General features: G+C 39.4%; 2 protein-coding genes across 3 annotated transcripts in view; one reads left to right on the top strand and one right to left on the bottom strand.

The window, feature by feature from the left end:
• Positions 1-311: 311 nt before the first annotated feature.
• Positions 312-17,856, bottom strand: taldo1 (transaldolase 1). Its single transcript, XM_071534291.1, has 8 exons — positions 17,680-17,856; positions 12,839-12,962; positions 12,329-12,436; positions 7,372-7,503; positions 5,696-5,871; positions 3,519-3,716; positions 1,398-1,543; positions 312-865 (listed from the first exon to the last, which is right to left on the bottom strand). Exons 1-8 carry the CDS (start codon positions 17,777-17,779, stop codon positions 833-835), a joined length of 1,017 nt encoding a protein of 338 aa, XP_071390392.1. The 5' UTR covers positions 17,780-17,856; the 3' UTR covers positions 312-832.
• Positions 17,857-22,188: 4,332 nt separating this feature from the next.
• Positions 22,189-23,922, top strand: part of tspan4a (tetraspanin 4a) — an 89,771-nt gene continuing 88,037 nt past the window's right edge. The window contains exon 1 of one of the 2 annotated variants that reach the window (XM_071534284.1): positions 22,189-22,297. The gene's annotated coding sequence lies outside the window, so the exon portion shown is untranslated. The remainder of the gene's footprint in view (positions 22,298-23,922) is intronic. The other variant, XM_071534285.1, reaches the window with a different exon arrangement.

Genomic DNA, 23,922 nt, shown 5'->3' with positions numbered 1-23,922 from the left:
CAGAATGGAAAAACAAGTCTGATTCTTCCATTAATGCACATATCAAGTGTAAAGTGTGAGGGCAGAGCTTACACATTTGTACCAACAGTGAGGTGTGTGAGCCAGAAACATGCCAGAAATCCCACTCCACTTTTGACCATGCTATATTAAGCCTAACTTTTTATATATATATATATATATAAATAAAAAACTGCACTATAATTTGTCACCTTTTCCCAACTTCATAAAACAGCCAGAAAGTTATACCAGGAACTGCAGAAGTGCAGGTTTCTGTTGCCCAACATTTTCAAAAAAATGACCAAACAACCATGTTGACTGAGGAGAAGTTTATTTAGTGAAACAGTAAAACTCTTCATAATTTACAGGAATGTTATAATGGTCTTTTTTTCTTTTTAGCTTTTGCCATCAACCCTATTCAAATGGTGTCGATGCACAAAATAGAAAATGGTGGTCCCTTTCAGCCAAAAAGTGTTCATGGTCCTTCCTAGTAAGTCACATGATGTGACCCAAAGAAACTGGGCCAAGTGTGACTAAGAAATGTCTTCCTTTATGTTAGTGATCATCTGGCCAAATCGCGAGTATTTAATAGATTTAACAACCATATTAGCATCAATCACCACTTGCATTATGTGTGGTCGGAATACAAGGCGAAAAAGGAGTCAATCCCCGCCTTAGAGAGGCAGGGCATCTGTTTAGCAGGGAGTCTGGATCAGGGGAGGGAAGGCCCTCTGGTGCCTCGGACCCCTTCCCTTGGGTAGTAGGGGACAAAGAAGCCAGTGTCCTGACACCTTATAGTTCCCGTCAATGTGGCGAGAAGTGGCCATTCCACCGGTTACTGGCCGTTTTTCACATTAAGCATTTTCTCCTGTGGGGCAGAGAAGAAAAACAACGTCAGCATCACAACTTTCATGCAGAGTGCACATAGGAGTAGCTATTAGTAGGGATGGGACAATATATCGAAATTCAATATAACGCAATACAAAAATGTGACAATACATATTGTGGGGCAGAAAAATGAATTGTGACATTAGCTCGATTTTATTCTGCTGTAGTAGTCACAAATGAGATGGCTTGTCCATCACAGTTTCACAAGTTCTCCGATGAAATAATATTGTTTGCACTTTGTAATGACATTTTTTAAATTGTTGTTTACATTCTAGCAAGCCCGTGCCATTGCTAGAAAGATTTGTGGCTCGGAAATAAACAGAATTCTGCATAGTCATACTTTGTTGTAATAAATAAAAGTTCAATGAAATCGTATCGTAGTTGTACTGAATTGTGAACCCCATATCGCGTATCGTATCGTGAGATAGGCATATTGTCCCATCCCTAGTCATGAGTAGGAAAACACACACCCACACAGATCTGTTATCCAAAAACCTCACTGCCTCTCTTACTTTGATCATGGTCTCCAGCTTGATGGCATCGGCAGCGAACTTGCGGATGCCGTCAGACAGTTTCTCCACGGCCATGCGGTCCTCGTTGTGCTGCCAGCGGAAAGCCTTCTCATCCAGGTGGATCTTGTCCAGCTCACAGGCCTGGGCTGCAAAAACGAACAAACAGGGCCGATACGGGTGAGACTCATGAAATGTGTGTAGAAGTCTATCTCCGTTAAGGCTTCTCTAGTATAGAACCTTCATTCAGTATATAACAAGAAATTACACTTTATTCAGTGCTATGCTTTGCCACTTGCCCAACCACAACCCTCAATATAATTCAGCACCTGTAGTCTCATGATGTCAACCCTGAGACAGTGCAAAATCCACAGGAATGAAGTTAGTTAAGGACATGAATAACTGGGTGTGAATGCACCATACTTTGCAAGTTGCATAAGAGGAATGCCAATAAAATACACTGATAAACTTAGAAGCTGCCATACTGTTTTACCAATTAAACGCACGGTATGTAATTTCTGCCGCTAGGGGTCTCTCAATCAAAACAATAACAAAAGATGTAGTTTGATGACATCGTGAAGTGGGATCATGGGAGTTTTTTTTAACGGGGACAGCTTCAGCGACAGAACATGCAGCAAACAGGAATGAATAATCGTGATCCATCATGAGTGAGCGATAAAAAAAATACAATGAAAAAAACAACAGAGTGGCTAGAGCGGCTAGCTAGCTACTTGGCCGACTTCCTTCCTCACTCTGACGTATCATCTGGTGTTTCCCCGGAAGTTAGGAGGTAAAGGGGATATGCCGCATTGACAGGCGACCAAATGAAACGCACTGTCACCGTGAATAAAATTACGGATTTCTCTGGGTTTGAACATTGTTGGAAACATTTGGGATAATGTAAGTACACAACTCAAAAAAAAAATATAACATAGGTCTAGTCATTTTTAGATATTTTAAATGCGGAAATGTTACATATTATACCTTTAAGTGAAACCTTTTGCTCATCTGACCGACTTGACATCAATGAGGCAATATCAAAAATCAAGATGGTCACACTTTAGATTAAGGAACACATTAACGAGTTTTCCCTCAATAGTTTAATAATTTCTCTCAGTATGTGATACTAGCACCTTATGAGGGCGTTTTCACATCTATAGTTTGTTTGCTCTGGTCCGAATCAGTTGATGAGTTTGTAAACTTGGAGCGTTTTCCCCTTGGTTCGGTTTCTTTTCACACAGAGAAAAATCCAAGCGAACCAAAATGCATCACTAGAAACCATGTGAGAACGTTCACTCCGCTTATTGGTCAGATGTGTCTGGGGCGGGAGCAAGAAAGTAAATACAGGAAGAAGGTCCTGTGTTCTGGACTAGTGCACATTGCTATGCAACATGGAGCAACGGCAGAGTTGGCATTTGCTCATAACTGTTGTAATTATCTGGGCAATATACCAGGCAAAACTGTACCAGCAGAATGCCGAATGCACTTGGAGGAAACGTCTTGAAAATGCAATACTGGCTACACCTGGCTATACCTGCTATACCTGGCTACAGGAGCCGTTTAGCTCAAACTTGTGGAGTAAATTGAGTACACCTGGTAGTTGGGTCGGATCGAGGTCGGATCACGTTCCCACCACAAACGAACCGCTCCAGAGTTTGTTTGAGACCACCTCCTCTAAAGGGTCTCAGTGCGGTTGTTTTGGTCCGCACCCGAGTGCGATTACTGTGTTCACACCTGCCCAAACGAATCGCACCAGGGGGGAAAACAAACCAGAGTCCGATTTAACCGGACTAAAAGCGCAGGTGTGAAAACGCCCTAAGCCCCATACTGAGAAAAAGCATACTAAAAGTGCAATTCATGTGCAACAACTTCCTTACTGATTGCCATAAGCACTAATTAGGAGGCTATTGAGGGACTATGGGCTATACTTGTAGAATACAATGTGTAGAATATGATGTACAGAATAAGGTACTAATATACGGTTTTTAATAACTAATAAAGAACCAATACACTACTAATATGCAGGTTAATAAGCAACTTATTAATAGTTAATGTGTTGCCTAATCTGACGTGTTACCAGATTTCTCCCATTACTCTGGAATAATAAGCATGAGGCTGCAGTACCTTTCTGCACATTGAGCATCTCTGTGATGGGGCTGTGGTCCTGGCTCAGCTCTCCCAGCAGGCTGGGGGAGATGGTGAGCAGGTCGCAGCCGGCCAGGGCCTTCACCTGCCCCGTGTTCCTGAAGGAGGCGCCCATCACCACCGTGGTGTAGCCGAACTTCTTGTAGTAGTTGTAGATCTTGGTCACACTCACCACACCTTGGGACGGAGGATAAAAAGGGGATGAGGACAGCTGGAGGATTAAGATGCAAGCTTATGGCATTGGACAGATGATGCACAAAACAAAATTTAATGACTGGAGTGGACTCAAACATCTCAGCGTGCATGTCAGGGTTTGGGATGTGACAGCAGTTGCACTTCCTTAAATTATAGGGCTGTCATGGTCCCAAGTGTCAGAGTACTTTTAATTATGAGCTTCATTGATTTTCAGAGTAGTCAGTCACTTGTATTTTCAGAGTCTTCAGATTCAGACTTTTAGCTGGGCTGTTTTGTTTAGGAAGCCAACCTAAAAGCCATTTCAAGACAGTAAATGCAAACTGATTAAATCTCTACATTCTATATGGTGCCCATATACTACACTAACAATATTTATCTGAATTACTCATTTATCAGAATAATCTCCTCCTCCTTGACATCTAAACTTTGATTATACTCACAAATGTTCTTGAGGAGATTGGATTATAAGCTTTGTAATAACTCTGGCTAACTAGCTTGCAGTTAAGGTTACCAAACTTGCTGTTTAGCTGCTGCTTAACAAGCTTCATTTTTAGCATGCCATCTAAATGCATTGTTTAAAATGTGAATTGTTTCAAGGTGCAGGTTCATTACCAATCCGCATATTCATGATTTAAAGGTTCATGCCCATAATAAACCATGGATGTTGAGCAGATGTTCTTCCTCTACGAGAAACCGTTTAATCATTTTTGCCATTGCCGTTTTGCCATTCATTCCCTGGTGGATAGCTCCAAGTCATCTTTGAAATGAACAGAAACTTTTCTATGGTTTTAAACGTGAAAATGTTCTTGTACCAGAGTGAAATGGCACTTTAAGTGTTAGGGCACCACTTTTTATCCAAATTCAAATGTTGAATGAAACCATTGCCAGGAGAAATGAAAAAATAAACTAGGGTGTCGGTGATTTGATTTACTGTTGTCAGTATGCACACACAGATCCAACAAAATGTTAACACAGCTGCAAAAATGTTCCGTAATAAAGAATTATGTTGAATCAATACTGTTACATTTTGAATCTAGTTGTTATTTATTCACCAAGCGCCTGACACTGTGCTCTAGGTTTCTGTACATTGCCACTTCAGGAAATGGAATGGCTTGTAGGCCTTCTTAGCATTTTTGGGTTAGTTTCACTTCAGCTAAGGGCTTGTGAATTAAAACTAGCCGTTTTAGGGCAGCTTCAGGATACCTGTTCTAAAAATGTGTTCAATACCTCTCTTGTTGCATTTCATCATTGTATACAGTCAATTATTTTCTATGCAACAGTTATGCGCTCCCCTGCCCTGTGTGCTTTTCTCTCTTCTCCTGTCTTTCTTCCTCAATTTCTTCCTCTTCCAACAATTATTCTCATTAGCACCTTTGGGTGCATGCCTACAAAGACGATTGATGCATTTCATTTGGGGAGATGTACAGGACTGTTTTGCACTTCTGGACTACTGTAAGGTCAGCCATGGTTAACAGTAAGATTTGGAGATTTTCTACCATAATTGATTTTCCTCATACATGCAGAACTTGGAAGTAGGAGCTTAGGAGGAAACCTTGAATGCAGCATCAGTTCTGAGGCATTTCTGCCACCACATATAAATATACTGTATAAGCGTTCATTTCAACTATTGGATTTGACTGTAAAATTCATGTCACCATTTGATTTAGAGGAAAAAAAGAAAAGAAAATGTCAGTCCTTACTCATAACAGTATGGAAAGATAGCACTTTGATTGCCAGCATCATTTTGGGCTGCTGTTGTAACAGGTTAATTTTTCACGCCTTATTAGAGCTAATTCTCTCTCTCTCTCTCAACTACCTGGGAAATGCCAATCTAATGAAAATTTGCAAGGAACTATAAAAGGTTCAAGGCTCAATGTGCATAGCTGTTGATGCTACCAGTGACAAAAATCAAATGTACTCATGAATACAGGATTCATACGACTATGAATGCGCGTTATTACCTGGGTCCTCGTGTGGCTCGTAGCTTTTGCGGTCTGTGTTCTCCTTGTACCAGTCAAGGATGCGTCCCACGAAGGGCGAGATGAGGGTGACCTTTGCTTCTGCACAGGCCACAGCTTGAGCAAAAGAGAACAGCAGGGTCATGTTGCAGTGAACGCCATGCTTCTCCTCTAGCTCCCTGTGCAGGAAAACACAGATACATTTTATCTCATAAACAAACAATATGTACAGACATGAACACGCCTGCTTCTTCTCCATGGCGCCCCACCTGGATGACAAGACAAGCTACGGAATTTTGCCGTTTGGTCTACAGGTGATTTCACCGAACGCCGGGGACTCACAGGCGTTTATGGTAGAGGAAGTTGAAGTCCCATTTTAGCAACCATTAAAGATTGCATTGCTGCATTACGGAATTTATATTTCCACGTCAAAAGTCAAAAGTTTATTTAAATAGCCAATAGCCTAGGTTAAATAGTGAGAGTGTAAACAGACGCGTCTTTCTCTCTTGCATAATCCAGTAAGAAGAGGTGGGAACAGACACATATAGGTTGCAATAAAATTGGCCATGACTAGAGTGCGAACGAACTGAAACAAAGGTATTTTTTACATATTAAAAAGTATAGTATAAATTCTTGTAGTTAAAAAAAAAAAAAAGATGAACAAGTATCAGGTGGCGGTGCATTTGCAATAGGAAGCAGAAGCACAATAAACTCAAAATGGGGAAACACAAACCCAGCACATCCTGAGGAAGGCTTGGTGAAATGTTAGGGGCGTTTAGGTTACTGTCTGTAAATACATTTTAAATCATCTTGAGCATAACTTCTTTCTGCATTGCTCCCCAATTTGACTTTGCTGTAACTAGGCTTCATTTTCAAATGACCAAAAATCAAGGCAATTTAAATCAGGGAAATACTAGAAATAAGAACTAAGACTCCTAAGGACCATGGGCTTGAGTATATACACAGTATGTTTAAATGGTCCAAGTTTTAATTCTAGTCAACTTATTTTTGACCAAGGCTAATGGCTAACTAAACTAGCAGTTTCAGTTAGTTTGCTGTCATGGAGACCAGGCCTCATGATGCAACAGTGAGTTGGTTTCAGAGAGTTAAATTACTTTTGTTGTGATTTGTGAATGATTTAATTACTGTACACAGTGTAGAATAGTAAAGGCAGAATAGTGGATAATTATTTCCTATAATTTGTGAATACTTTTGGATTGTAGAAATGAATGTTTGGCCTATTAAATAGTATTTATGTAATTCATCTAATTGTTAATAGCAAATGTGGAATCATACTACCATCAGATGGAGTCAACTGGGGAACAACTGTTTTAACTTTATTCATATTTATGAATTGTTCAAGAATAAATCTCCATTCCCTTTAAAAATATGTTCACTCTGCTTGAAGTCTGTTGGGCGCTACATAATTATGGCTTTACACAGCATTGTACTTTGAAAGTCTAAGGGATTTCCCAAGCCAATACAATTACACAGTAATTTTGTAATGATGTGAAAGACCAATTCTGTATCTACCTATGATCACATGAACTACAAATAACCTGTAATTAGAAGACAGATCTGGGAGAGCCTGTTCAACCTAGAGGTTGAGTCAAGGATATGATGAAGGATCACGAGTTTTGATTTGTCAGCTATGCATGGATCACTGACAACATACGTACTTGCCAGCCTGGATGCCCTCCCATGTCGATGACAGCTTGATGAGGACGCGCTCCTTGCTAATGCCGGCTTCCTCGTACAGAGCGATGAGCCTCAGGGCCCGGGCAACCATCTCGTCTTTATCAAAGGACAGCCTGTTTGGGGGGGGGGGGGGGGGGGGGGGGGGGGATGGCACAACCAACACAGATAATTAGGCATGTGACAAGTCTCACAGCTGTACTGTACAGCTTTACTGTAGCGTGTCCATGGGAGGGGACACATTGTTTACATTTCCCGCCGAAATTATCAATGTGAGTAATAAGTAATACGACAGCGCTGCACCTGTAGCAGCCCGATTCCATACCTGCTGGCACGTGGATGTACGTCAACAGAAATTACAGACGTACTCCATACCTGCTGGCACGTGGATGTACGTCAACAGAAATTACAGACGTACTCCATACCTGCTGGCACGTGGATGTACGTCAACAGAAATTACAGACGTACTCCATACCTGCTGGCACGTGGATGTACAGCAACAGAAAATAGAGATGCACTATTTATAAGTGGCTAGTGTCTGACATTTTACCCCCCAAAAAAAACAGGCCTTTATTCGCTTAACACACCCTTGTAGAGTTGGGCGACATTACAATAATTATCCAGATATAGTTTTCCTCAAGAAATATAAAGCATTTTATAAAAGTCAAATTTTTTGTTCCCAGGCTTTGACAGCACATAAACAGCCAGTTGTGGTGGTGTAAGAGGCATCCACCCGCAGCACCATATGCTACCATTTTGGCTGCTAAAAAAGGCAACTTGGCATGTTGCCTGCACCGAATGAAAAACTACTTTAACTTCAATACCAAGAAATAACTAAACATAACTAAATGTGACGTCAGTAAACTCACACACACACACAACACAATCATGTTTGCTAACCCGGCCAGTCTGTGATGCTTTATACCAAAAGGATATTGTATTTCGCTCACACAAAGGGGGAGCCATTTTCCACTTACAATTTTATATCATCTCGCGTAAGTAACACAATTATGTTTCTTTGTTTTTTCCATGTGAAAATAGTGGCAATTTATTCTGTCATGCCCCTCTCCCAGCTAAAGCTATAGGTCGTTTTGGGACTTCGCCCAGGCTTACACCCTCGCCTCGTGTCCCGTCAACAGAACACAACAAGCGTCTAGTTCCGATGAACTGTCTCGTCTTGTTGCCATTGTTCAACTTCAACTCGTTTTGTCACATTGCTTTCCCATCATGTTCGTCAAGTAATAAAAAACACTGGCAACTATTACGCATACAAATTAACAGACCTGACATGTGAGCGTCAAACTGTTTCGAGGCTATTGTGCTTTTGAAAGCCACAGCAGACGAGTAATGTCAAAGGCAGAAGCTTAACAGCAAGGGGATATAACAAGCTAATTACTAATTAGCCAAAAAGATCTACTTTCAAGTGGAATTATATCATATCTTGATATGGTGATTTGGGGATATTGTGACACATTTTTTCTGTCTAAAATTGATTACAAGCTAATTTTATTTAAAAACAAGAACATTTTAGTTTTGTTTGACATCACACAACCAATGACCTTACTCCCAATCTCCAGACCTAAACCCCATTGAAAACCTCTGGAATGTGATCAAGAGGAAGATGGATGGTCACAAGCCATCAAACAAAGCCGAGCTGCTTAAATTTTTGCGCCAGGAGTGGCATAAAGGCTAAATGCACACAATCGTGGGCAGATGAAATTTGGCAAAAGCCAAAATTGAGAACTTACTGTTTATTTAAGTAAGACTACAAATGTGAAAAATATGTTAAGTATAATTTGCCTAAAAGTCAGAGATCACTCTGTACACAGATAAGATGTGGTATATTACCACTACATATTGAAACTGGAAGATACAGAGGTGTGATTGAAGATGAAAGAATCTGTGAATATTGTGAGTTGAATGAAGTGGAGAACGAAATTCATTTAATCCTATACTGTCCTTTATATCATGATTTACGACAAATATCGTTTAAAAAAGTTCATGTTCCTGATTTAGATTTGATAGGTATTGAGAATGGAGCTTTAATTGAATAACTTTTTGATAATGTTTTTGCATTCTCTGAATATTTCTCTAAAGCATGGGATAGGAGAAAAGTAACATATGATAGATAAATTCATCATACTCTATTCTATATGGATTGCAAACTATTGGTTTATGAACTGGATCAAATATACAGTGTTTGGCACCAATGGATGCAGATGCAGATTTTGTCTTGTTTGGATTTGTGTATTGTGTCTTGTGCTTAGGGGGCTGTGTTTGTATGTTTGCCGTTTTTCCATTGTGGGATATCTCCTGGAGCGTTATTTGTGGGAGGTTTATATTTATGTTTGGATGATATCTATGTATTGTTCTGTTAGATGATGGTGGGTTAACACGTTGGAATGTTTGGTTTGTTGTTAGTTAATGTGTCTAAATAATTCCATGAGGGATGGGTCATGTAAATGACCAGACACGAAAATAAAATATTCAATCAAATCAAAAAAATAAAAAATAAAATAAAAATTAGTGGGTGCGAGACACTGTGGCTTGTAGGCCTCTTCAGGTCTCCATCTAACCATTAGACGACCAGGTGTTGGGCAAAGCTGAAAATTGGACTCATCAGAGAAGATGACCTTATTCCAGTCCTCTACGGTCAAATCCTTGTGCTTCTGAACTCTTCCTAAGTTAAAACATTAGTATTGTGTTGTTTAAAAATGAATATGAACTTGTTTTCTTTGCATTATTCGAGGTCTGAAAACACTGCATCTTTGTTGTTATTTTGAGTTGTCATTTTCTGCAAATAAATGCTCTAAATGACAATATTTTTATTCGGAATTTGGGAGAAATGTTGTCAGTAGTTTATAGAATAAAACAAAAATGTTCATTTTACTCAAACACATACCTATAAATAGTAAAACCAGAGAAACAGATAATTTTGCAGTGGTCTCTTAATTTTTTCCAGAGCTGTGTATATACACACACATACATATATTTATTCTTATGATTATCGTGATATAGATTTCAACCATATCGCAGAGCGTAGTAAGTAACAGACACACATGACCTCATGTATTCAGGCTGGTGCATGTTGTTGTATGAGTTGCTTCAGTTCCAGGCTGCATGGACAGTGCACTGGAAGTTTGGCAGTGCTCCTGCTGATGAGGTCTACTGAGTTCATTAACTGCACTGGTTTGTCTGCGTTGCTGTTGTGGTTTCAGATGTGGAGTTTGTGATGACGTGTCAGTAGAATGCTCCTCCCAGAGTCTTGCACTAGGCTACATATTAAATTCCAAAAATCAAAGAAATTGAAGTGAAATTCCACCAATGGACTAAATCCATCGCCGTTCCGCGATACATTCGTCTAACCATCCAACCCCATTTACAACATCAACATGCTCTTCATTCTGGCTGATTTGTGCGCAAGATACACTCATTTTAATTATTTTTGGTGCCTGGTTTAGCGATTACAGGAAATTAATTTAACATGTTCCCGACAATCTGATAAAACACGTTCACTGATCTGATTGGGCACACACAAACTGTAGCTGTATGCATGTTTTCTTAGTGAACTGAAAAAGCTGGTTTTATCGGTTGATCTCAGCCTCCTGCCAAGACTATCATCATATAGTCGCTTGCATGTGCAGTGAAATCCAAATCCATGGGTTTGAGTCTGGTTTTCCTTGACATTATAACTCTGAAACTATCCATCACAAGGTTGATATTGATATTGCTTTCACAAACATGTGTATATGTATATTGCGTGCATGTATATTTGTGGCATTAGAGCTGTGGGTGTGGTGCACGGTGTGTTTGCGGGTGTGGTGTGTGCCGTTTAGGGTTTGTGGGTGTGGTGTGTGTGGGGACGTGTGTGGGGACACGTGTGTGGGGACACGTGTGTGGGGGTTTGCTTAGAGCTAACTAACAAGAGCCACAGACTATAAAAAAGGCCTTACCATATAATTAAGTTTTAATAAGTGATTTAACAGGTGATACTTGGTACATTATCCCTCCCATACAGCGTTTCCTCTAATGTTTAATGAATCTTGTGGTGCTTGGGGGGATAATTATAGTTTTGTCCCATATCTGTCGCTGTTTGGGTCCAAGTTATGTTTCAAGTTGAGGTTGCTAAAAATGTTTTTTTTAAATCATATAATGAAATCATTAGTTATAAACCATTTGGACACTTATGATAGCAAGACTAAATTACAATGCCAATTTAAAAATGTCACATTTTTCTCTAGCAGCGGTGGTAATTTCCTTGCTGCGGTGGCGCACCACTGCTAAATGAATACAGAGGAAACGCTGCCTTATTACTTGGAGGCATAGAATTTCTTCATTGCTACAATTCATTTCAACAATCTCCATAAGCTGGTGGTATTACATGGCCGTCTAGCTGAAGTAACGAGTGAATGGCCCAAACTTTCTTCAACTCAACACAGACATAGAGTTCCAGAGTTGTCTGGCCATTCCTATATCCAGAACTTTTGGAGTCATCTTTGGTCATGTTTCAGCTGTGTTCAATCATGTTCTTAACCACCATGTATTTTTCAGTTTATCCGATTGGTTTTGAAAAGGTTTCATAAACGTGAGGGTCAACTCAGAGGAATATGTAATCCTTCAATTGAAATTTTTTATCATCTAATGTTTATTTGATAGGGACAGATGCATTAAGCATAGAGAATTGCGCAACAATTTTAATTAAAAACATGAAAATCACCAAAATTGGATTTACAAGGTTTTCACCCATCAGTTTGGCCTCTCTACACTGGTTGTCTGTTATTTAGCCCGTTTTTAATTCATGTCTGACTTGATTTACCTTGGTGTCTTTTCTTATAGTTTCACTGTCACTTGGAATGCCGTTATGAAAACTGCTATACAGACTCAAAGTATTTACATGTTTACTGTCATCATCAGCGCCTTTAACATGTTGCTTCTTCCTACCTTGCATCCACCTCAGTGGAGACTCTGCCTGGGACCTTCTTGAGGATCTCTAAGCCAAAACTCACAAACAGCTTGTCCATGGTGTTGATCACCTGCTCCTCTTCAGTTCTGAACAGGGAGGGAAAATTATGAGGCTAGTGCAGTTCACATCCTATTAATATAGAAACAGGAACATTACAAGAATTGGACACTGTGTAGTGATTATAGAACCATTTTGGAAAGGGGTCCAGCACACAGTCTCTACTGCCTGCTTTAAATTAAGGAACTTTGTCAAAACCTTGCAGAGGAACTATGTATTGCACTAAAAGCCACACAGACGCAGCACCCAACGGCTTATGGTTTTGTAACACCTGCAGACACAAATCTCCCCTTTCTTTAGTAAATGACAATTGCTTTCATCCTTTTTTAGCTCAAGTGTTATCCAATTGTTGGTTCAAGAGGTCTATAACTAAAGACTGGCTTACAAAGCTTAGGGTGCTTGGTTTAACTCATCTGAGTGTGACCACTTACCCGCCTTTGGCACTGCCGTATTTAATAGCCTGGTCCACTAGGTGCTGGTAGGCCGGCATCTTGGCAGCAGCCAGGATAAGAGACGGGTTAGTGGTGGCATCTTGAGGCTTGTACTCGTCAATGGCTGCAGGATGGACAGGTAGGGCGACATGGTTAGAAATCACAGACACTAGAGTCAGCCTGAGCCCAGTAAATCTCAAATGGGCCACGGATTAACGCCTATAGACCCAGGGCAGGCTAGTTAGATGTCCTAAATATTTGTATTAATTTAAATGAACTATTAAAAAGTCTCAAGTCTGAATGTCAACTGATTTACTGGATGACTAATTCAGCACTAGCCTAACTGAATCCCTCATTCTCTGTGTGTAGGGAACACAACATTTCATGATTCATGAAGAATTCACACAAACTTGTAATTGTACCTTCATGATTCAGGTAAATGTTTCAGTATTTTTAGCAACTCAATCATAATGAGTATTAAGTGTATTAGTGTATGTCGGCCTTTAGTCAAATACAGACTGATTACACTAATCAAAATATGTTCCATCACATTCAATTTGGTAAAGATTCATATCATACAACTACAACAATGGTCTGAATTTAACAACATTTTCTTATCCATTTAATTTGTTCAAACATCCACTATGTTAATAAATGAGAGGGGTCCAGGACAGAAGTGGCTGAAGGAAATGTAATATTTTGAATTTATTACAATACTATTCAACTGCTTTCAGTGTCACAAGACTGTAAATGCATGAAAAATGAGAAGGAAATGGCAAATTGTTTATAATGTGGACTTCAAAAATTCATCACCGGCCAAGTCAATTGTAAACCTCCATAGATGAGTCTACCATGATCAACAGATTGCAAAATAGACAAGCTAAAACCAGTTTGAGAACAGTTCTCACCATGTGTAAGCCTAAAAATCACATATGGCTTTACTTGAGCTCATTAATCTAAAAAAGGCGGGCAGAGTCTACACTTAGGTAGAGAAAAGTCACAGAAAATCAAAGAGGCTTTCTGTACACTGACTAAGCTGCTGTCAGATAGCAAACGGTACTACAGCGCCATCTGCAGGACAATATTATTACTACAAAGATGATCTCCACCTCGGCCACACCATCCCCTGAACATTAAACTGTTCAGAGTCAGAGGCAGCCAGTATGTTTCTTCTGACCTCATTAACAATTCAATACATTTCAGCACATCACGAACTTCCTTGAGTACGTCTATAAGTAAGGTACAAGTTCCAGTAGTGCCTTTTCTTTGTTTAGTGTTTTTGAAGATTTTAGTACACTTGTTTATTTTCTAAAAAAGGTTGATTATATGCTCATGGGAATTCTTAAACACCCTACAGTCATTAAACTGGTGATGTTACAACCTAGGCATCTTTAAAATTAAGGCAAAACACTAACAAACAAAAAGATTCAAATAGGCTATGTATAAAAAAAAAATAGACTATGAAACCACCATCTACTGCATCTCTCCTAATGAACTAATGAGTGTGTTCAATCAAGAAAAAAAAAAGACCTCATATCCCCAAATTAAACCCAAGACATCAAATACTTGCAAATGCCTATTGAGATCTACAGTATAATGATAGAGCGATAATATTTTGAGATGGCCAACAGATTGAATGATCCTTAAGATCTAAATGCTGGACAAAAACGTATGAGACCTGTTGGATTGTAATCTACATTGCCAGAATCTTTTTTTTTTTTTTTTTAAAGAACTACAAATTCCTCTACATTGATCTGAGTGAGAGGCAAGGCCATATAATTGAGCACAGTAGCATTGTGTGAGCAGCTGAGTCCCATCCGAGAGCTGCCAGGCCTTCAGCTGCAGAGAACAAAGCCTCCCTCTGTTCCCTGGGGAAACAGTTATCTCTCACCAAAAAAAACAAAAACAAAAAACATTAGGATCCTCCTTTGAGTCAGTGGGTTTGGATGGGATACTTACTACTTATATACTGGAAACTGGCCAGTTGACCTTAAAGCAGCCAATGTTGTTTACAGCAATAATCCCAAAAGATGGGGTCTGGGAAACGCCTGGGGCTTCAAGCACAATGAGGAATTCTTCATGCTTGCCATAATTTACTAGTCATCCATTACGAGTGGTGGAAAGACAGAGTACTAAGATGTTCTACTCGTGTACAAGTACTGTTACTTTGCTGACATTTTATTTAAGTAGAAGTACTGGTGTAAAAATCTACTTCAGTAAAACTAAAAAGTAACCAATTTAAAATGTAGTCAGAGTAAAAGTTACCAAGTTACTTTTCAGAAAATGTAACATTGTTAGATGTGATCTTTTCCATGCAATTCTAAAACGGACGAGAGTAGGTCTACAGAGTTCAAAACTAGATTCTTTTAAATCGGAAAAACTGGAAATTACAAAATAAAGTGGACAAGCAAAGTAAAGCCAGATTACTTTTCTCTTCTTTGCTGACTTTTTGGCCAATCTCTGTTGGTCCAGTTTCTGATGCTTACGGAGAGCCACAAAATCGGTAATCTGTTGTATTGGATGCGATTTAAAATGTAGCAAAGTACAACACTTAGGTAGCCCATGTTTTACTTTTACTTAAGTATGTTTTTGCCCAAGTAAAAGTATAATTACTGACTTTCAAAAAAAAAAAAAAAAAAAGGAGTTCAAGTATGCAAAACGCGACTCAATTACAGTAATGTGAGTAAATGTAGTTACTTCCACCTCTGAATATTACCATTGAAAATGCCAACCCTCTGCTGGGAGAATAGTAGCTTGCCCTTGGGTGTCACTCTCCCACCGTCACCTGCCCACTACTAAGCAAGCCATTCTGTGCTTTCAGATTGGGGTCCCTGGCTGACATTTTCTCAGATGGGGAACCTCACCTGAATGCATGTCTTTTTTATACCATCAGTAATCATACAGGCCAATTAGTTACCAAGCAGCCTGTGGGTAATGCTGCCAACATTTTGCAAGGACAGTGTGTTTGCACCACTATTTACTGCAACTTGAGTTATGAAAACCTTCGCATTTCCCCACAGATACAAGTTAAGCAAGTTTGGAGTTACCCTTTTGGCCCTACTGTCACAAACAGCAGAGCTGCTGCTTGATTTGAAAAGGCCTGTGCTTGCAACCAGTGAAACCAACAGATCTTACAACATTTATGTAATGCCTTGATTACACAATCCTGGCCTACTTAAATATATATATTTTTTTAAGAAGAAACTTTTAAAAAGCACAGGCTAGGCAAATCTTGAACAAGAATCTTTTTTTAACCTGTCACAAAGTCTGAGTGAAAACATCTTTGTTTTCTTCCATCACAGAGCTCTTCTGAACTACCCACAACCTTTCAACATAAGGTTTTGAGTTATAAAACATTTATTCAGCAAAATATACATGCCTCAACACATACCCAACATCATGTGTCTACATGCAGATGATTTAAATATATACTATTGCGATCCCAAAGGGCAAAGACAGGCCAATACAAAAAATCCAGTGCATCTATCAGTCTTGATAGGTTTGACAAACAACTGATCCTTCTAACCTGAGATGTTATGCTCAGTCCAGAAACCACACTGTACTTAGTTACTTACCAACTAAAAAGCAGACACTTATAGGAAGACTTACACTTGTAGCTTGAAACAGCCCACAGAGTAGTTCAGAAACTGTGTTGCATCAAAACCCATGGGCTAAGGCACAACTGACCCTTCTGGTTTGAACAGCCATCCAGGAACTACAGTATATTATATCAGGGAACAATAGATCAACTATGTAAACGAGACCAGGTGCTGTGGGGTGCAGAAGTGATTAGTAAAAAAACAAATCTGTAACTTCCAGTATGTTGAGATTCTGCGTGATAAATGACAAGATATGTGTGATAAACAACAACAGGTATGGGCTGAAAGCATGTAATATAGACTTTTTTGTGCACCAGGCTGTAAGTGCCCAGCTGGTAGACCTGGAACCGCACTACACACCCCCTGAGTAACATCAGTAGCTTCAAGCCTCAAGGTGTCACGCCTGGATAACACTGCACAGACTGGAGTGGATGAGGAAACCAGTTCTGTCTTGTCATCCTGACTTGCAGGCCTGGCATGAGGAAATATCTGATTTGCATCACAATGTAAATGCATTACCGCTCGCAGTTCCTGTTCAGGGCATTGCTGTTGGGAAACATAAGGCTTTTCCTGGCATAAAAGGGACATCGCCATTTCCTTATCGGGTTTGATAAGTACTACTGGAGAACAGACAATCATTATTACGATTTACTGTAAATTGCAAGCCATAACTTTGTCAACTACTGTCTTTTGTAATTTACAGCACTCTCTGTTCTTGCAAACCCAAATAATATGCACAATACACTATGTAGTTAACATGTGTATGGTCAGCCACCTGTGAGGTTAACATTACGCGACACGAAGTTATATTCCAGAAAAATACCACAACACTTTATCAAAGGCCTGACAGTTAGCGTTAGCTGGGATGGTAGCATCAATGTCAACTTTATCCCGGTTAGCAAGCTAGCATAGCTTGCCATTAAAGCTAACGTAAACTTACTGGTATTAGCGACTAACGATACTAGTATGTTAGGTAACGTTAACAGCAAGTAAGCGGCTTATCAGATCGGACACCATCGTTTTTTGGCGAATGCGTCACATTCGCAACCGAGCTAACTGACGTATAAACAAGTAGTTAGCAGATGGATAACATTAGCCAGTTGCAATGAAATACATTTGATGTAACGGTTCAGACACTCATATTGATCGCATACAGTGGCATGGCGGTCATTCACATTAACGTTGGCTCCTTCAGCAGGAGTTCGCATGCTAGCTAGCTGGTGTTAAAAGTAGCCAGTTTACCGTTAAAATCCCCGGTGTCCGCAACGACCACGGTGTGCTTCTTCAGCTGGTTCAGTGCTGACTCCATCTTTCGCCGTTTGTCTGGTGACACACTAGACATGATGATGGGAGACAGAGACGCTTTTATACACAGAAAACACGTGAGACTAGGTGGAATTTCGGGCACATGAACGCGCAGCAGAACAGGAAGGAGCTACTGGGAACGCGCTTCTAATAGACAGTTCGAACCCGGAAGCAAGGAGGTTGTATATTAACAGGGGAAGGGGTATAAAACCTCCTTGGATGTGACGTTTTTCTGAAACAACTTTCTATGTATTACTTGTTATCATTCCAAATGTAATACACGATGTTACTTAAATAAAATAGGAAGGGGTTGTTTAGCTTAGCTAGCAAGAACTTAGGACCAGGCAAGGGGTTTTCACCATTGGCCGTAATGCAAAAACACTGTGAAGCTCACTTTACATCACCTCCATGTCAGTCTGTGTGATCACTTTCCATAACATGATACAAGTGTTGCCAGCTTTCTGTTTTTGACAACTATAACTCCATACCATGACTTGATTCAGTCACTAAAACTGAGACTGTAAGCCTACAGAAGTGATGTAACAGTCTTGACAAAAAGACAAAATGATTGCTAACAGGAAATTGTAAAAGCATAATGTTTTTAATAAACATAATGACCGTAACATTTCCCTAATTTTACTGGATGCTCTTTATTATTGTCGTGTTTGTGTTTGTCGGCAGGGAAAGCATCTTCATCTAGTTCCCTCCAGATCTGCTTAAGTCATTAAGTGATTGTAAATATTTCATTAGTTTCTCGTTGAACTGCATGTCTGAAATGCCTCTGGTAACAGTTACATCATTTGTAGCATTATTTGCCAACATTAATAACATTTCTAGAAATATTATTTGCCAAGACGCTCACAGCCTGCTGAGTCTGTTTTCGCTTGTTTTCAGATGTTTGTTTTTATATTTGATTATATTAATCATGATGAAGTTATGAAGTTATCAAACGTGCACAAGTCATTCTCAAATGAGATCATGTTACATGAATATCTTCTACAGTAATGAGGATTAGTGTGTCATATGCAACACATTTGTTACTCATTTGCCTCTTTTTGCAGGCCCTTATGCAAAGGCATTATTTCATATTTAGTTTTATTTTATACAGAGATGATGATGAGAGGTGCTAAATTCATACATTCATACTCTCTGAAAAGTTAAATAAAATGATCTTCCTGTAATTCACATCAAGTGAAACCTGCAGTGATTTTTGGACCTAAAAACACTGCCTCATTGTGAATGTCAGTCATTCTCAACTAGCTAAGTTAGTATGAAGCAGGGGGAAGCAGCAATCAGACACTCTCCAATGCAAGAAATGAGAAGAAGGGTTTAACAAGTGGAATATATTAAGAGCATCTTGCATCCCTTTGACTGACAGCTTCTCAGCAAATGTGGGGCACAGCCAGGCTACAAACCAATCATTCAGGATTACAGTAGACCTGCCCTTACTGACTGTACATTTGAACATTATAATAAACGTTTTTGGTTTTTCTTTTAAATAATAAGCTTTAGCCTATTTGTATATCAGCTTTTCAAAAACAAAAGTTTACAATGCGCTGTGCATATAAAATATTACTAAATAAAAGATAAGGCATAATAAGGCAAGATAAGAAGGCATTACATAAAAAATGAGATTACATGAAAATGAGTCAATAATAAATGAGACATTAATAAATAAGACCAGAGAATTAAGAATCATAGAATTGTTACAAAAAGAATGCAGTTATGGATTAGGTATCCTAACCACATACAACACTACAGCACTTATACCTCAGTGGGCAGTGAGAGACTTGAAGCTGATTGAGTAGCTGTCTGCCCAGCAGTTTTATTCATGAGTCTGTGCATGACAGGATTTTAACTGCTTGATTATCGGAGGTACCATGACTGTATGGAAGCACCTGCTTTCAATTTGCTGTAGTGACAGTTACCTGCACATTAGGTCTATTTGTAATCATTTGGGATCAATATAATTGAAAGGACGATTACATTTAGTCAGAGTTGCCTTGTTTACCTTCACACTGAGGAGCTGGAGTTCAAAAATAATGTTTCAACCCCCCAGGCTTTAGTTGCAAAAATGCTGTTGTCAGTTCCTCCACTCCCAGCCTTTTACCTCTGCTCTTCTGGAATGACAACAGTTGACAATATGTGACAGTTGACAAATTTATAATATAATATGACACACTGTCAAAAGCCAGAGAGGAGCAAGCACCAAGCAGGACTCAAAGCTGTCTTCCAGTGATTCTCTTCAGTATCAGTTCTTGTAATATTGCCAGTTAATGTTTTGATGGTAATTGTTGTTGCTTGTGCGATTTCAAATGGTTCCCTATTTTTCTATGTGTGAAAGCCGTCCCCAGTGAACATAATTTCCACCCCGCATGCGACAATAAAAACAAAAGACTGCATCAGTGCCATTAGAATACAACAGGCAGGACCATGTGATCTTTTCATTGTTTCCCATAGTTGGCAGGTGTGAACAGCAGGTCGAGGTTTTTATTTTGGGGGAATGGACCGGCCCTCCTTTCACAAGGCTGCTGGCCTGTCTTTTCACTCCTGGGTTTATTGTCTTTTGCCTTGATATCAGTGTTAGTTGCTTAGGAAATTAGTTAAACTTGAAATGAGCAAAACTAACTTTGAAAATCATCTCTTTCTGTTTTCTCTTATCTTTTCAGCACTGTTTTGGGTGTGTGAATATCTCTCCACTATGTGTGCCATAGAGTTGCAATAGTCCATTAACTTTATGTGGGTATTTATAATGACAAAGTCAGTATAGGCCTACTTCTGGCAAATAAAAGTTGTTGACTTGTTGCAAGATCAAAAATATCTACCCCATTAACCTGGGCACAGTGTGCAGTAACAGCAGCCAGGGAGGAATGGGCTGTGGCTTGACATGAAGAAATGGGCACCAGGGGCAATAAGCAAGGTAGAAAGAAATAATGATCTAGAACCAAATATTAAACAAATGATGCCATGTTTGGGGCCGTGAAATCAAAAGGACCCAGGAAGTTGCCTTGCCATACAGTCATTCACTCACTTCTATTTCTCTTTTTGCACAAGGGTTATTTGATTTCTTTATCCAGGCAAAATAGTTTTTGTTGTATAAGCAACATAAGCAACTATAGCTTGATTATTAGAGGTGTTTGTATATGAATGAAACACTGAATTGTGGTTCAGTATTCAAAAATATACAAAATAAGATGAATGCAAATACAATTAAGGAACATATATTTTTGAACATCTAGTAACAAATACTTTGGCACTTCATAAAAAAGGTTCAACAGGTGTTCAGGAAATTTAACAAATTTAAATTATATATATATCTATTTAGTAAGAACATCAGAGACAGCAATGTCATATATGAATCAATATTTGTATCTTCAGGACTGGGCTGCATAAACAGCTCAGTGCATCAGTTGTCTACCTTGCGGACTGCTAATACGGTGTTAAAGCAGTGTGCAGCTGGCTGGCCATATAACCTTTTTTCAAACATCATGTTGCCCGGCAAGCTGGCTAGCCAGTAGCCACTATAGCCAACAGCAGCTAACTAGCCCACCTGTTCAGGTTCTTGTTTTTTCAGACAATAGTCAGTTCTCGACACAGTTCATTCACTAACATAAAAAAGAGGAGGTGGCTGCTTTCCAGTCGACACTCAGGAAACAAAAACCCTTTCTGCGTTTGTGAATCCTTCACCTACATGCTAAACAAAGGTCTAAAAAAAATAGGCTACACAAACAAAACACAAGCCAAAGTTTGTAATTTAGCCTACAATCAATGTACGTTGACACCCATTTTCTCAAGGGATCAATAAAGCTTCATATTATTTTATTCACAAAGGCAGATTCAACAATGTGGTTCTGAAAATATTGGTAACTTCTTTGATTAATCTATTGGACGTTTTTCTTTTTATATAAAGTGCTTGTGGATGGTCAAAAATATTTGGGTTTCTTATTGTTATTTATATTCATGTTATATAGCCTATTTCTGAATACTGAACCACAATTCACTCCATAAAACACAGCTTGTCTTACAGTTGTCCGTATTTCGCACATGCGCAGTGACGAACAGAGGCCAAACAACTGTTTTGACGAGTAATTGTGTACATGATGTGTCAGTTATCATCCATTCTTTCAGCAAATAAAAAACCCCCAAAAAACTAGCAATCATTGTATCTTTCGAGATCATTCAATAGCCTAATACACACGTGTTTACGGGGATAGATATTGATCATCACATCTGATCGTCTCAATTATATATATGTAGTTCAAGTATCAAGGCAAATATTCGTTTTGTGTCTTGGAAATTGTCAAGGAGGGAAAATGACAGTTGCTTTTAAATGCTATAACTTTGTTCACCACTAGACGTCGGCATATTGCTATTTGACCAGTCAGTCACGTGTGTAGTGAAGTTGAGAGAGAGAGAGAGAGAGAGAGAGAGAGAGAGAGAGAGAGAGAGAGAGAGACGGTCGGTGGAGAAGTAAGAGACAACTTACACAAAGTTTTGCGACACACTGAGGGAAGAAGGACCGCCGAGAGAGACCAGAGTGTGAGATAAGTGAGTGGTAAGTCCTTTCCTCGTTTCTCTGACTGTTAAAAAAAATAAGAAGCATCCACTCGTAACTGTTTTGAATCTGTCTACTCCTCTTATTCTCCTGAGACTCTTTCTAACTTACTCTCTCTCTTCTAGCTCTTACCTTTCTCTCTCATTCTGTCATGTTGCAGCCACACACATCATGTCAATGACCTTGTTTTGGCGATTTAACTTTAACAAAACAAACAAGCTGAGTTTTTGTGGGCTCTTTGTGTGTAATTAGAGGGGTTAAACTATGCTACTTCCAGTTGTCTTGTGTAAATTGACCAGTGAAGAAATTTTGATCTTTATTACTGTGGGATAGCAATAATTATAGCCTACTTTGCATGCCCTTTCCATATGAGCTCACTGCTCTCCAGTAGCCTAGTATTGTAAATATATTTATAATACTCCTAATACTGAGTGTATTCTTGCTCTGGTCAGTTCTGGCCCAAACAGACGCTTTTCTTAAGGGAGTTGGTGGTGATAAGAAATAATCAGCCGTTTGACAAGGTTTGTTATGATTATGGAGATGCGAGGATGAGGAGAATGTGAGAAATGAAGCTCTCTGATTGGCCTGGGAATGTTTCCCTTGGATCTTGGATGAAAGACAGAAATAAACTCTTGGAGGAGAATAACATTTCAGAATACCAACCATTCCAGAGGCCGTTCCCTCCCATGGGTTTTTATTTTTTCTCGATGGGTTACAGGAACTTTGGGCCTCATCAACTTCCCCCAAACCATGGCTGCCTGGCACAGCGCACTGGAATTCCACTACCATACAAAGTGCCCTTATGTTATGTCCAAAACGCTCCCAGATGAAGCTATACTCTATACTACTACTTTAATTAATACTTTATAACTTTAATCAAGACGACAAGGCTGCATTAAAGGAAAAATCCACCCAAAAACACTGAAACACTTAAACTGTTAAAGAAAACAGCTACTGGTGATGTACCTTGCATTTGTGGGCCTATTTTGTTGTTTGGTGGAGTATTTTTCTTATTCTTGTGGATAACCGGTCAAACATAGATGACTTGACAGCATGTCAAGATATTTCCAGTGAAGCTACAATGGAGTTTGATAGCAGAAAAGGTTTCAGCGATCTGAAACACCAGAGGTAAACATCAGGCTTTGGTGTCAACGTTCAACAATCGCACAGGGAGAAATCCATTGTAGAAGAGGCAGAGAGACCCATTTCTCCACTGACAGCAGCCTCAGTAGACCAGAATGCAATGCAGCAACAAGGCATGTTGTGTTTAGAGTAAAGGGCACAACTCTTGCTTTTTCTCAACTGGAAAAACTCTCGCTCTCCCGCTCTTAATACGCTAACGCTCTGTCCACTGACACGTATAACCAACAGCTGAATGCTGTTGAAGTTCACACCCGTCCTTTGGGGGTTGTTGAAAGGCATTCTGGGAAACATGGGAAATCACTAACTGAAGTAGAAGAAGAGGCAGGTTGAGGGAAAGTATGCACACCAAAAAAAAAATAGCCTAAATTAGAACACAATTACAACACACATTTCATCACAAAAAAGAATTGAACATCACAGATTAATGACACAGTGTAAAAGTACTCAGAGGTGGATTTTGCCTTTAAATAGAGTGAGCTCGT

The sequence above is a fragment of the Centroberyx affinis genome, unplaced genomic scaffold, assembly GCF_046629955.1.
Source record: "Centroberyx affinis isolate AG114_WGS23_722 - 3 ecotype Tasmania unplaced genomic scaffold, CSIRO-AGI_Caff_v1 ptg002510l_1, whole genome shotgun sequence".
NCBI classification, from domain to species: domain Eukaryota; kingdom Metazoa; phylum Chordata; class Actinopteri; order Beryciformes; family Berycidae; genus Centroberyx; species Centroberyx affinis.
This window is presented reverse-complemented; position numbering and strand designations above follow the sequence as displayed.

Bases quoted from the DNA above. Each gene is read 5' to 3' on its own strand.
- taldo1 (XM_071534291.1), bottom strand. From the start codon at position 17,779: ATGTCTAGTGTGTCACCAGACAAACGGCGAAAGATGGAGTCAGCACTG. The intron at 12,963-17,679 runs GTAAACTGGCTA...TCCATCCTGCAG, and splicing joins GGACACCGGGGATTTTAACG to CCATTGACGAGTACAAGCCT. The intron at 7,504-12,328 runs GTAGGAAGAAGC...CCCCCCAAACAG, and splicing joins TCCACTGAGGTGGATGCAAG to GCTGTCCTTTGATAAAGACG.